At 43.7% G+C, this 13,630-nt stretch overlaps 1 protein-coding gene across 6 annotated transcripts in view; it reads left to right on the top strand.

The window, feature by feature from the left end:
• Positions 1 to 3,979: 3,979 nt before the first annotated feature.
• Positions 3,980 to 13,630, top strand: part of LOC111154603 (heterochromatin protein 1 binding protein 3) — a 37,275-nt gene continuing 27,624 nt past the window's right edge. Inside the window, exons 1-3 of one of the 6 annotated variants that reach the window (XM_022514290.1) lie at positions 3,980 to 4,098; positions 10,531 to 10,630; positions 10,785 to 10,799. In XM_022514290.1, coding sequence (XP_022369998.1) covers positions 10,549 to 10,630; positions 10,785 to 10,799 — 97 coding nt within the window. In that variant the 5' untranslated portion in view covers positions 3,980 to 4,098; positions 10,531 to 10,548. Of the gene's footprint in view, positions 4,099 to 9,162; positions 10,083 to 10,530; positions 10,631 to 10,784; positions 10,800 to 13,630 lie in introns of those variants that run through there. The other 5 variants (XM_022514289.1, XM_022514287.1, XM_022514288.1 and 2 more) reach the window with 5 other exon arrangements.

Here is a 13,630-nt window from a genome sequence, read left to right on the forward strand (position 1 = left end):
AATCCTGTTTTCCTTAAAGATGGTAGGACGAATTACTTCACTTACCCTGCTTCTAGATTCTATTCCCCACTGCAGGATACCTTTAATAACATACCCAAATGTTTTTGTTGCCTTGAGGACTTAACTGTAACTCCATCCAATATGTCAGATACTTCAAACTAACGGACGACTGTTATTTAAAACCCTCATCCTCAAAATAATAATAAACTCTTGACACATTTTTCAGAACCCCCTCAAGTACCCAGAAATGTTGACTCCAGTTGAACACTGAAGGGCAAATGGCATCTAGGACAGAGGTTATCAAACCGAATGACTAAATTAATCATTGACAACCAGCATTAAAAAAAATAATAGCTAGAACAGAACACATGAGGGAAGTGTTATTTTGTAAACCTTTTTGGTTTTTATATAACTGGTTCACCATCTTTTAACCAAAACGATGGGACCAGGTATCTTTCAGATCCAGAATTTTTTATAGTTTAGAAAAAAGGCTTACAGGTCGATGACTGCTGGGCTGAATAAAATTATTACCACCAGTGAGTAGAGGAAAGTGTAACATTGGAGGACCCAGGGTGATTGTTGTCTCTAAACCAAAGTTGTAGCCTCAGATAACCAGAAATAAGTAAACCATAGCAGGGGAGTTGGAGGAATAATATTTTTGCTTTTTTTTTTTTTCCCTCACTAGTGCAAATTGTTAAGTCTCGCCGTCTCTTTCTGAGCTACAACTAAGTTGAGAGTCATTTCCAGTCTCTCTGGCTGGAAACCAGAAATGTCAAATGACTTCCAATCTTGCCAGGACCATACATTTTTAAGGGATCCAAGCCCTGGCCTAGCTTTTGGTTACTTGTGCATGAAATGAGAGTCCCTCAGCCTTGATTTGTGGGGATAATAAAGATCCCCTAAAGGGCCTTGCTAGGAACAGAAACCTCTCCCCACCAGGCAATAAAGAATTATTCTTCAAATCTCTCCTTATTAACATGAAGTGGAATATGAATAAAACAGGTAGATGTAACTTTCAGTGTTCAGTCCCATGACTGCGATATCATAGCTCTGCTCTGGAACCCTCCTGGAATCTGCAATTGTTTCAACGTCCCCTATCCTTATGCCCAAACCTCCAAAGCCACACATTTTGTTTTTCCATACAAAAGTCGTCTTAGCCTAATGGACTTAAGTATCACTTAGCTTTAAATTTGAGGGACAGTGAAAAACTATCCGTTGCACTGACAACAGGCCATCTGCAAATCTTGCTGTATGCTAAAAGTTTCAACAGGGAATCGGCTTCTGAAAAAGTGGGTGTTTTGTGGAAAACTAGAGATGATGCAGTTGCATTGTGGGGATTTCTTAACACTTGCTTTTCTAGTTCACAAAACCCTACACTTCCTTGTGTTTCTGGAACTCTCAGGTCATTCCTGTATCCCAGGTGTTCCTGGGCAGAATTAAGTCATCACAGACAACAGCACATTTACTACTTCTGTCTGCTAGAAGTTCCTCTTCTAATCAGACACCCAAAATTCTTACTCTTCTGATCCCTGACTGTGGAAGGGAAGGCTTTAGATTCTCAAGTTTAGAGGTGGAAAAACAATGAATTCTCAATGATCAGTGAGACTTGTTTGTTAGCTCTCTTTGGCATTAGCACTTTAAAAGTGTTATAGAAGAGAGTGAAGCTTAAACCAAAGGAATGAGTCTCTGAATGCTGGGACTTCAAGGGCCCTAATATCAATGTAAGAGACCTCTGTGAGCATAGGGTTCTTCCAAGGCTCTGACGGTAGTCTCCATACACTCCATAAGAGCTCACCTGCTCCTAAACTTGCCAAGGTGTTTCTCCCAGTTCAAGCGAAATAGCCTTCAAAAAAAATTGGGGGTACCTGGGTGGCTCAGTCAGTCCGGTGTCTGCCCTCAGCTCAGGTCATAGTCTCAGGGTCATGGGATCAAGCCCCAAGTGGGACTCTCTGCTCGGTGGGGAGCCTGCTTCCCCCGTCTCTGCCTGCTGGTCTGTCTACTTGTGATCTCTGTCAAATGAATAAATAAAATCTTTTAAAAAACAAATTAATTTTAAAAGATTGTATTTTTATTTATTTGACAAAGAGAAAACAAGCTGGGGGAGCAGCAAGAAGAGGGAGAGGCAGAAGCAGACTCCCTGCTGAGCAAGGAGCCTGATTCAGGACTGGCTCCCAGGACCCTGGGATCACGACCTGAGCCTGAAGACAGTTGCTTAACCAACTAAGTCGCCCAGGCACCCCTCAAGCCAAACAGCCTTAAAAGCTGAATAGTACAAAATTCATCATGTGACTCTGTTTAACAAACACAACAATATTTTTACAGTATAGCTCAAAGAAAGCCAAGTGAGATAAGCTATAAAACCATACCTCCATGGAGTCTTAACTCAGATGCAGTTAAGTGTAAAAGTCAAAACTAGCCAGATGTTACATTTAGCAGATGTATGATGCCTCAACCAATATATATGTACAGTAAAAAAATTTAAAATCCCTTTGTAAGTAGAAAACTTAAAACTTAAGACTTCAGCAAGTGTAGCCTTAGCACATGGTTTGTGTGTGGCATCCCTGAGGAAGAATTTTAAGGTTTTCCCTTCTTGGGTACTCAGCTGTAAACAACAGACTAGAGGGGGTGTGCGTGTGTGTGTGTGTGTGTGTGTGTGTGTGTGTGCGCGCGCGCGCGCGCGCGCGTGTGTTGAGCAAAAGTCTGTGGAGGAGAAATCTAGCTTGCTCTTAACTGGGTTGCTTCTTGTATAAATGGCGCTAAAGACACTTTAGAGAAAAAGAGCAAAGGTTAGATGTTTTAAGTATATGAACACATAAAAATGGAATAGAATCCATAAAAAGGGATACAAAGGATAGAAAGATTAACAAAGAACAAAGGAATTGAGCAGGACAAAGAAATGGCACAAAATGACTGAAACCCCTTATGAACAGGTTGAATATGACGACAGAGTGCCCGCGCACTGGTCACGCCATTAGTAAGCAGTTTTTGGTGGTGGTGGTGAAATTTTATACAGCTCATTTTCCAACTGATGGAGAGGATGGCTATGACTGGAAAGCTGGTGAGATAGGTAAAATGCTAACTATACAGCCTGAGGACTGGGCTAGCAAGTGCTTAAATGGTTTCCTAATAAATCTTTAGAATGATTAGCACATGCATTTGAGTATCAGCCACATTGCTGTGGCCTCGGGGTAATTCTAGGGTTTATTTCCCTATATTCATTACCCGCACTACCTCTACCCCACCACAAAACACCTACTTTAAATACATTGGCTTTGGAAAGTTCCATTTTTCAACAGTATGTACATTGCTGAAGTCCGTTCATACCAAAGTGACATGACAATTCAAAGGGAATTCCCTCTTTCCTGATGCCAGGGTTTACTTTCTGAGAACCCTTCTTGCGTATGCAGATCAGGCGGCCAAGGACTTCACAGACTAGAAAAGCAACTTTCCCAGTTCTTTTCCTGAATCACTACTCTGCTCTATACTGTCTGGATACTTAATAGGAATGAATGTGAGGTATCGAATTCACCGCTGTCTGGTTGTTCAACTCTTCCATGGTCATCAGAAAAAGGCAGTTTGTGCGGTGGCTAAATTGAGAAGCGGGAGATGCCAACCCCTTTAAAGGCAGACGGATCTCCAAAGCGGAGACCCGGTTAAGACCTGGGAGCCAACTAGAGAGTAGCGAAAGGGCAGGGTGTGAAAAGAGGGCTCCTCCGAGGAAAACGAAACCGCACCCAAGCTAACGGGCACCACCGGGCAGTGCCCGGGAGAAGCGTGGCCCGACGCACCGCCGCCTCCCGGGCGTCCTCCCTCCTCCGAGCGCCCTCTTGCGTTCCCGCGCACCCGGCCGGGGAGGCAAGTCGCGCGCGTTCCCTCGACTCCCGCGGGCTGGGGGCGCGGTCGCGGTCGCGCGCGGGGGCGGGGCCGGCACGGGAGTGCGCGCGCGCGCGCGCGCGCGGGACCGCGGGCAGGGGGGCGGGGCGGCAGAGCGCGGCGGCTGGGCCTGGAGGACAGCGGCGGCGGAGACAACGAGCGGCAGCGGGAGCGGCGCTGAGAGGCCGTGCCGAACGCGGGCGCCAGGAAGGGGGGAGCGCAGAGGTAACGCAGGACGGAACAGGCGGGCGGGGAGTGGGCGCGGGCTCGCTGGACCCCGAAGGCGAGTGGCCGAGGCCGCTCACCCGGGGCGCCGACGCCGCTCCCAGAGTGGAGGGGGCGGGGCGCCCGGGTCCCCGGAGGGGGGGCCTTTTGTCTGCTTTTCTCGGCCGCTCCGCCCTCCCTTCCCTCTCCCCTGCAACCTAGCCCCCTGCCCCTCTCGTTGACGCCTCCTCCGGGGCCCTCCAGCGCGCGCGCTCCCGCCCTTGTTTTGTTTGGATTGGGGGGAGGAGGGGGTAGCTCTTCCCTGGTCCAGGGCCCTGCGTCCCAGCGCGCCTGCGCCAGCGTCCCCCCGCTGCGTTCCGATTGGCTGAGGCCTTGCGCATGCTCCCGAGGCCCGCGGCGGACTCCGCCGCCGCCCCCGCCCTACCCTCCCCCTCCGCCCCACTCCCTCAGCGGTGTTCGGAGCGGGTTCGAAAGATGCCGGCGGCGGTGACTGGCTGCGGCGGGCCCGCCCCCCGGCTTCTCCGCCTCTGCCGCCGCCATTACGGAGCTCCCAGTGGTGAGTGCGCGGAGTGCTAGTGCTCGCGGTCCGCCGTTTCTGGTGTCGCGCGGGCGACCGCTGCCGGGGTTGTGGCGTCGGCCTCGGCCGCGTGCATCCCCGGGCGCGACCGACGCGCCCGGAGTCGCCGACAGCGCGGAGCTTGCGCCGCAGCAACTCGGTGTCCGCAGCCGAGCCCTCCTGTCCTCCGCAGCGCTGCCTTCCTCTTGGCCCCGCGCTCCCCCGCCTCTGCTCGCGCCCCGCACCGGCCGCTCCCTGCCTCTTTGTCTCGGCTGCGCTGTTCCCCGTGTGCCTCTCAGCGGTCTGGGCGGGCGTTTCCGAGCTGCCGCTGCCGCCGCTGCTGCTGCTGCTCCTGCGATGCGGGCCTGAGCTTTCGTTTTCCCGTCTGGCATGCCCGGAGCTTGTAACTCACCGCGCCTTAGAAGGTGTGGTTTTAATTTAAAAAGTCGAACTTGTGAATGTGGGCGTTTGTCAAGAGCTGGAGGCAGGTTTGCTGAAGTGAGAGCCTCAGATCTGAGTCTTGATACCGAATTGGCCACTGTCTGTGACCGAGAACGGGTCACCTAGCCTTTGGGGGTCGGGGGGGGAGTATTCTCCTCTGCACGGAGGATTGGACAAGATGAACTTGATTGCCTCTTCAGCGTACAAATTCTGAATTCTCTGTTGTTTATTATGCTCCTGACTTTTAATTACACTGAAAGGCGAGAGTCCAATTAAAAATACGTCTAGGAATTCGCCTGGGACTTGATGGGAGGAAGCTCTCGCGTCTTAGAGTGAAATTAGATGTGACTGATTTTATTTTGGAAGGCACTTTGTTTTATCTGGCATGGGCATAAAGCTACTTGGAGCTTTTTTAAAGGTTTTGTTTTGTTTTTTGTTGTAAAATCTTTTTTAAAGATTTATTTATTTATTTGACAGATCACGAGTAGGCAGAGAGGCAGGCAGAGAGAGGGGGAAGCAGGCTCCCTGCTGAGCGGAGAGCCGGATGCGGGGTTCGATCCCAGGACCCTGAGATCACGACTTGAGCCAAAGGCAGAAGCTTAACCCACTGAGTCACCCAGGAACCCCTTTTTTTTTAAAGTTTTTAGTGCTCTTCTGAAAAGTTCAGTTTACTATGTTTCAAAGTAGGAGTAACATTTTAAAGGTTTATTTTGTGTTTTGTTTAGTTTTTGGTTTGGCTGAGTTTTTAAACTAACTTGGACGATTTAGGGCGGAAAATTGGAGGAAGTACTCTGAACTGTCCATAGATGAAAATCTTAACTATTTAGGCAGTTAACGTTGTGATTGTCTTTCAAGGGGGAGCCATGTAAGTGTCCATACATACCATAGATTCCCAAGGTAGACACTATTTAGGTACATACTGCTTTATTGAAGTGTAAAAGTTGGGGGGGGTGGGAGTTGCCAGCAAATTACCGGCATGCTTTTTGTGACGTTACTATTAAGTCAGAATACAGTGAAAAGGTTGCAAACAGTTTTGATATATTCTGTGCATATAACTAGTGATTTTTTTTTTAAAGATTTTATTTATTTATTTGACAGAGAGAGATCACAAGTAGACAGAGAGGCAGGCAGAGAGAGAGAGAGAGAGAGAGAGAGAAGCAGGCTCCCTGCCGAGCAGAGAGCCCGATGCGGGACTCGATCCCAGGACCCTGAGATCATGACCTGAGCCGAAGGCAGCGGCTTAACCCACTGAGCCACCCAGGCGCCCATAACTAGTGATTTTGTAATTTATAACCTATTGCACATTTTATGATAAAATATGAAATAGTAGTACTTTCCCTAAAATGCGTATCTTCAAGGATATCAGTAAACTGAAATACATTGTTAACCTCCTACTAATTTTTCTGTTGCTTTCTCATAACGTAGAGAAAAATAAAAACTTCGAAATTCCAGACTTTATCACCTCTTTCTATTGCTGGCATTAAATTAAAAACAATTTAGAATTTCCTTTTAAAAAGGTAACTCTTTGTGTAGTTAATCTAACATTTGGGGGAAAAAAAAAAAGAACCCAGATTGGAGACCACAGGAGGACCACATAAATCTCAGGTAAACTCATATTGGTTTTGGTACATAAAAAAACCTAGCTGGAAAACTTTTTCATCTATTCATCATCCTTTCATTTAACAAATACTTGTTGAGCACCTATTCTGTGCCTTGTGTATTCTTAGGCACCAAGTATGCAGCAGTGAACCACCTAGATAAGATCTCTGCTGGGGAATAAACATGGTAGCCTAAAAGTCTGATTATTCAAAAGTGCAGCAACAAAAAGTTAAATTAATAGGTATATGGTGATGATAAGGCAGTGTGAGTTAACCATTCATATAGTTTTGTTAGCTCTGTAATAAACATTGAACATGTTAAGTAACTCATTATCCAGCCTATTAAAAAGAAAGTATTACACACTGAAGCTTTAAATTCCATGACCCTTCCCGAGGAAATTCAGAGCTGAGGCAAACATTTTTCTTTTAAAGTTAACTCTTTCCCCAATGTGGGGCTCGAACCCACAACCCCAAGATCAAGAGTTGCACTCTCTATGGACTGAGCCAATCTGGTGCCTTTGAAGCAAACATTTCTTAATATTTATCCCAAATAACTTTGGGTTTCATTTTTGGAGTGTTATTCACATACACTAAATATAGTGATAAGTAGTTAATTAGATGGCATTGTTCATTTAACTTTTTCCCCCCCAATTTTTTTTTTTAAAGATTTTATTTATTTATTTGTCAGAGAGAGAGAGAGGGAGAGAGAGCAAGCACAGGCAGACAGAATGGCAGGCAGAGGCAGAGGGAGAAGCAGGCTCCCTGCTGAGCAAGGAGCCCGATGTGGGACTCGATCCCAGGACACTGGGATCATGACCTGAGCCGAAGGCAGCTGCTTAACCAACTGAGCCACCCGGGCGTCCCTTTTCCCCAAAATTTGTCACAACACATTATGTGTTGGACACTGTTCTAGGTGCTGCAAATACAGTGTGAATTAAAGGTCCTAGACCTTGTAGTGCTTACAGTGCATTTGAGAGAGATACATAATAAACAAGTAAACACATATTTTGAATTTCAGTTGGTATTAAATGCTAAAGAAACCCGAAGAATGGGGAGGATGGGAGGCCTTCCTGAGGGGTGTGACATTGAGCAGAAACCTGATTGGAGTGTCTAGGAAAAAAGTGTTCTAGTTTAAGAGAACAGGAAGTGCATACATCTGAGGCAGGGATGAGCAGAGCACAGTGCCTGGACCAAAAGAAAGTTTTTGTGTTTGGGGTCAAGAGTAGAGTGATGGTTGGAGTAGTAGGAGGTGAGATTAGTAAAATAGGGAGATTATGGTAATTGGGAGGTTTTGAGCAGGAGAGTGTCAGGATTTATATTTTTGGTGGATGCAGCCAGAAAGTTGGGCAACTTTTTTTTTTTTCCCCCAACCTGAGCATGCTTCTTACCCAACCTAATTTAAACTGTCATTTTTGTCCTTGGATTAATGATGTCTAATATCTTTTTATGGACCATGTGCTTGTTGCCCTGATACTAGTTTGATCACATTGGCTTTAGTAGTAGCTTCCTTTGCATGTCCCCTCCCCTTTTAACTCATTTGTTTTAGTTTTGAGTAATTAATACAGTAGTCTGGAAAGGTTTGATACTTTTTTCAGTATTGTGTTTACAGGGAGTTTCTTTTTTTTTTTTTAGGATACTCTATGAACAGAGTCTTCTGAAGGTTTTTGTTGACTTCACAGTAGCATTTTCAGCATAGCTAGTTTCATCGTGGGTTAAGAAAGATGAATTCATTAGGCATATCACTTTACCAAGAATAACCTGATTGTGGTGGTTTAATTCTCTGTAGGGTTCACATGTGAAGACAGCAGCAGATTTGCTTAGTTTTTTTTTTTTTTTAATTGTTCGAGAAAACATATTACTGTGTAAGTGCTAGTTGCATGAATGAGCAGGTTTTTGTATTCAGATTATTCCAAGATAGACTTTTAGGTTTCACAAGCCCAATGTGTTTCTTAAGCCCAATGTGGCTGTCTTTTCACAGACCAAAAAACAATTATTCTTATTTCTGTATTTTATAATTCTTTGAAGTGAATTGCTTCAGGAACATTTTAAGTAGTTTTTATAACATAATTTTAAAAATATTCATGGATATTACTAATTTACTCTTGATAATAAGTTTTAGTGCATCTTGAATTCTTTCAGCTGCCTTTGCTTGCAGCTGATTGCCAAGTCACAAGTCTGGCATTGCTCTTGGGGGTTCCCATAAAAAGACTTTCCCTGTGAATGTGAAAGGATTCTCTGTGTTTGGGTTTTTTGGATTTATCCTAGTTATTGTAGTTTGGGACTATTACATGACAAATAGAAAGCTCTTGAATTCCTAGACAGGGTCAGAGCTTAAAGTAGAGGTTGAATGACTGATCTGCTATTCCCCAAGTCTTTGTTAATGTTCATTAGCACAAAGATCTAAACACTCAAATGATCATTTTCTTATATTTTGTAGAGATTTTTATTGTAAAATGTCATTGAGTCCCAGATGAGTTTTTGTTTTTTTTTTGTTTGTTTTTTTTTTGAGGGCAGAGAGTATTAATGATCAGGTAAATTTGAGTGACTATATGGTCACTCAAAACATGGGTTTTATCTTTGAATATTTAATTATGTTCTTCTGTGCTGGTTTTGCCTACTTTAAAAATAATAAATAAGGTCTTGGAGGCATACTTCTGTTCTCCTAGGTGGTAGTCTGAATTTGCTTCTCTAGGTCTGGAGGCTCTTAGAGTGTCACGTCGTCTTCAGCAGGATTTTTTCCCTTGGATTGCTTATCTAATGGAGATGAAGTCAAGGTTGCAGGTTATTTTCTTAATCCATTTGAGACAATAACAACAAAAACCTTCTCTCTTCAGTATTGAATAACATTTGACTAAACTGTTCCTTAGTGTCCTTATTCTGTCCTTTCTAAGTTCCTGATGGTACCCGGAGGAGATTGGGGATAGGTTCCTTAGGAGCTTTCTTGTCCGTGTTGCCTTTGTTTATGTGGAAGGTGCAACAGCTGCTGTGGCTTGTGCATTTGTCTTAGTGGCTGCTTTACGTAGTCTATATTGTGATAGTTGATTTTATCTTTCTGAATGATAACTGATCAAGTCATCTGTCACTTACTTATACGTTTTACAGTTAATTTTTTCCCCTTTGGATGTGTATTAAATTTAGACATTTAGTTTAGTTTTGTTTCTGTTAATCTTCACACCAGGTCTTTTCTGTGCTTTAGGTTGACTCTTCACACTGAAACCATTAGGAAAAATCCTTGTGGTTAACAGCAGAGGCTTCAGAGTGTAACCTGTACTCGGGCCTAGAAATTATTTTAAATGGCGACTGATACGTCTCAAGGTGAACTCGTCCATCCTAAGGCACTCCCACTTATAGTAGGAGCTCAGCTGATCCACGCGGACAAGTTAGGTGAGGTAGGGGCTGACACATTCTTGAAGCTCACTCTTGGATCAGTCCCTGACTTCAGGCCCTTCTGGGTCCTTCTTGGTACATGTTCCTTTCCTTACTTTGGGGAGTTCTGGGTTGTGAATCTGAAAAAGGATCAAACATACAAAATTCTTTTCATCTTCCCTTTCCCCTCAAATTCCTGAGAAAACCTCCAACCTTCTAAATTTATTCCAAATCAAGTATAATTACCTGTTTCCATTTGAAATCCTACCTAAAATAAAATATTTTGTAAAGTACATCTTAAAAACCATATTTATTACTTCAAAAAAACCTGTTAAAAGTAATTTGCATCAGATCCTGGAGTCGACTTGAAGAATTCTCCTACATCTTCTGACACCCAGTTAGGCCCCTTGAGAAAGAGAGAATAGAGAAGTTTTCTTATGCATGTGTGATTATGGCTGTCTCTTTTCTTAGAAGGTAGAAGATAGCACCATGCCAATTCGTCGAACTGTGAATTCTACGCGGGAAACTCCTCCCAAAAGCAAGCTTGCTGAAGGGGAGGAAGAAAAGCCAGGTAAAGTAAAGCAGTAGACAACCTAAAATGGCAAAAGTTTCTACTCCAGTTTGAAGTATCCCATAAATTCCTTTGAACTTAATTTCTTTTTTCATGGCTGTTTTGGGGGGACGTTGAAAGAGAGAAGTGGTACCTATAGATACATCATTTCCAGACCAAAGTGAGCAAAGTAAGAATTTCATCTTCTCTAAAGATTTTTAGAAGGCAAAAATTTCATGTTCTCGGAATTAAAAAGAAAATGGTTGGCAAGAACAGGAACCATCAAAGAGTGGCTTCTGGGCATACCGTGTCGTGGTGATGAAGGCCGTGGAGAAATGGGGGACTTGAGCCTTCAGGATGGACAGTGCAGTGTCACCCAGAAATCATCATGAGGCCTTAAAGGAACAAATGGGCAATCAGAGTATTGGTTTGTATTTGGCATTGGTGGAGAGAAGATCGGCTAGACATAGTTGGGAACATAATGAATCAAGAGAAATGTAGATCCATCAAACTGGGTAATAGTGCTCCTTTATGGCATCTCTGATCACCTCTTCTCCTTTTCCTTGTTTTTCTTCTTGTGACTTTTCTGACCAGCATAGATTGGGAATAAAAAATATGTGCACGCTGTTGCCTTTATACCTCACTGCAGCAGGAGTCTACTCTTTCCAGCTGCAGCTGGGTTTTGTTTCAAAATGACTGTTAAAAAAAATGGTCCAGATGAATAGCCTGAGGCACTGAGGAGCTGTGGGAATCAGCGAGTGAGAAAGGAGAGGCGCTGGTGAGGCGGAGTCGGTTATTTTGTCCGAACATCTCAAGTCACATTTGCTTAACGAGGGTCAGCTAAAAGCCACTAAATCACTAACGGCATCAGTTTTCAGAACACCTGCCGAGAGTTTAGGTATTGGAGAAGTCAACCAGGACTTTAGAAAGGGTCCGTATTCACTTCACAAGTTCTGTGTGTAATCCCCCATTATAGGATTTTGTATGTAAAAGTAATAGGATTTCACTCGTATTTTAAATTTTATAAATCCTGCATTTCACAGAGACAGACACAATAGTTTATTGAATTGGAAACGGTGTCTTATACATACTGCGTAGTTAGTGTCTGTTGCATTTACTGCACCTTTATTAATCCACCAACTGTTAAGCAGTTTTGTTTTTTTTTTTTAAGATTTTATTTATTTACTTGACAGAGATCTCAAGTAGGCAGAGAGGCAGGCAGAGAGAGAGAGGAGGAAGCAGGCTCTCTCTCGAGCAGAGAACCCAGTATGGGGCTTGATCCCAGGACCTTGGGATCATGACCTGAGCTGAAGGCAGAGGCTTTAACCCACTGAGCCACCCAGGCGCCCCTAAGCGTTATTCTTGAGAAGATAATGTGAAATTGAATTTATAGCTCTACTCTTAGAGTAAAACCCAGCAAACGGTTTTTTCCGTCCTTTTTAGAATAAGACAATGTATAAATAAGCATAATGACTAACTACTAGTAAGTTCTTACCCATGCAGGAGTTAAATTGGTGGGGTGAGGGGTAGTAAAAGATATGATTAAAAAAATACGTTTTACAGTTATTATCTGAGTCGACAGATACCATTGTTATAATGAAGTTCTAGCTTTAATACTTTGCAAAATAGTTCTAGAACCAGCAGGAGAGGCCAAAGGAGAATGGGAATCACCCACATAGTGCACGTGCACATACAAAGCACTGTATGCAATGCCCATGATAGATCCGATGTACGATTACTGAAACTTGGAGACATCAAAGAACTTGCCCTAAGATAGCAAGCTAGAAAGTTGTAAGGGCTGAACTTGAATCCAGGTGTGTCTGACTCTAAAACCTCAATTTTGGCTAAACGTATATGGGAGGATTTTCAGCTAATATGGAAGTCTGGCTGAAGGGCATAACTAGGATGAGATCAACAAATGATAGTTGACTGTCCTGAAATTCATGGTTTAGAATTTTAATTTGTCATTAGAACTGTGTATATGTTTTGGTTATAAGAAGGAAGTGGCATTTTTTTTGTTGTTGTTCTCTTAGAACTTTTCATCATGATAGTAATTTGTTCACATAATTTAAAAGACCAAACTCTTTTTTTTAAAGATTTTATTTATTTATTTGACAGAGAGTGCGTGCACAAGTAGGCAGAGCAGCAGGCAGAGGGAGAGGGAGAAGTAGGCTCTCTGTTGAGCAGGGAGCCAGATGCGGGGCTTGATCCCAGGACCCCGGGATCATGACCTGAGCTGAAGGCAGCCACTCAACCGACTGAGCCACCCAGGCGCCCCCTTAAGTGACCAAACTCTTCAAGCCTATACTTTTATTTTTTTGCCCAAGTTTTGCCACTGGAGAGTCCTTTTCTTTGAAGTCCCTGCTTAACCATATCTGGCGTACTGTGTTTTGTAGTAACTGGTCAAAGAGAGATGCTGAGAAAGACCCAAATTAGCAACTGCAGACCTCACTATTCCCCCTCTTGGATTTCTGCTCTTGTCCCAGTCCTTTAACGTGGAAAGTAGGTGTTAATTTTCTGTTACTCATTCCCTTCCTAAGATTTGTCTGTTAAATTATGAAATAGCTAATTTCTTAATTATGAATTTTTTTTTAAAGATTTTATTTATTTGACAGAGAGAGATCACAAGTAGACAGAGAGGCAGGCAGAGAGAGAGAGAGGGAAGCAGGCTCCCCGCTGAGCAGAGAGCCCGATGCGGGACTCGATCCCAGGACCCTGAGACCATGACCTGAGCCGAAGGCAGCGGCTCAACCCACTGAGCCACCCAGGTGCCCTTAATTATGAATCTTATCATTAATATTGCAGATTGTGGGCAAGATTATTTGAGATAATCTCAAATTGCCTGGTCCATCTCCTTTTCTCACCTAATAGTCTGGATAAACAATCCATTGAATAGGCAGTTTGAGTGACCTAAAGAAGGAAAGAAAACAGCAACTGATTGTCATTTGTTTGTTTTAGAATACATCTGTCAGTTGGAGCATTTAGATTTTCTGTTTAATAAATTAGACTTTTGCCCTTTTA

Source organism: Enhydra lutris, unplaced genomic scaffold, assembly GCF_002288905.1.
Source record: "Enhydra lutris kenyoni isolate GAN:26980312 unplaced genomic scaffold, ASM228890v2 scaffoldscaffold38, whole genome shotgun sequence".
Taxonomy (NCBI): Eukaryota; Metazoa; Chordata; class Mammalia; order Carnivora; family Mustelidae; genus Enhydra; species Enhydra lutris.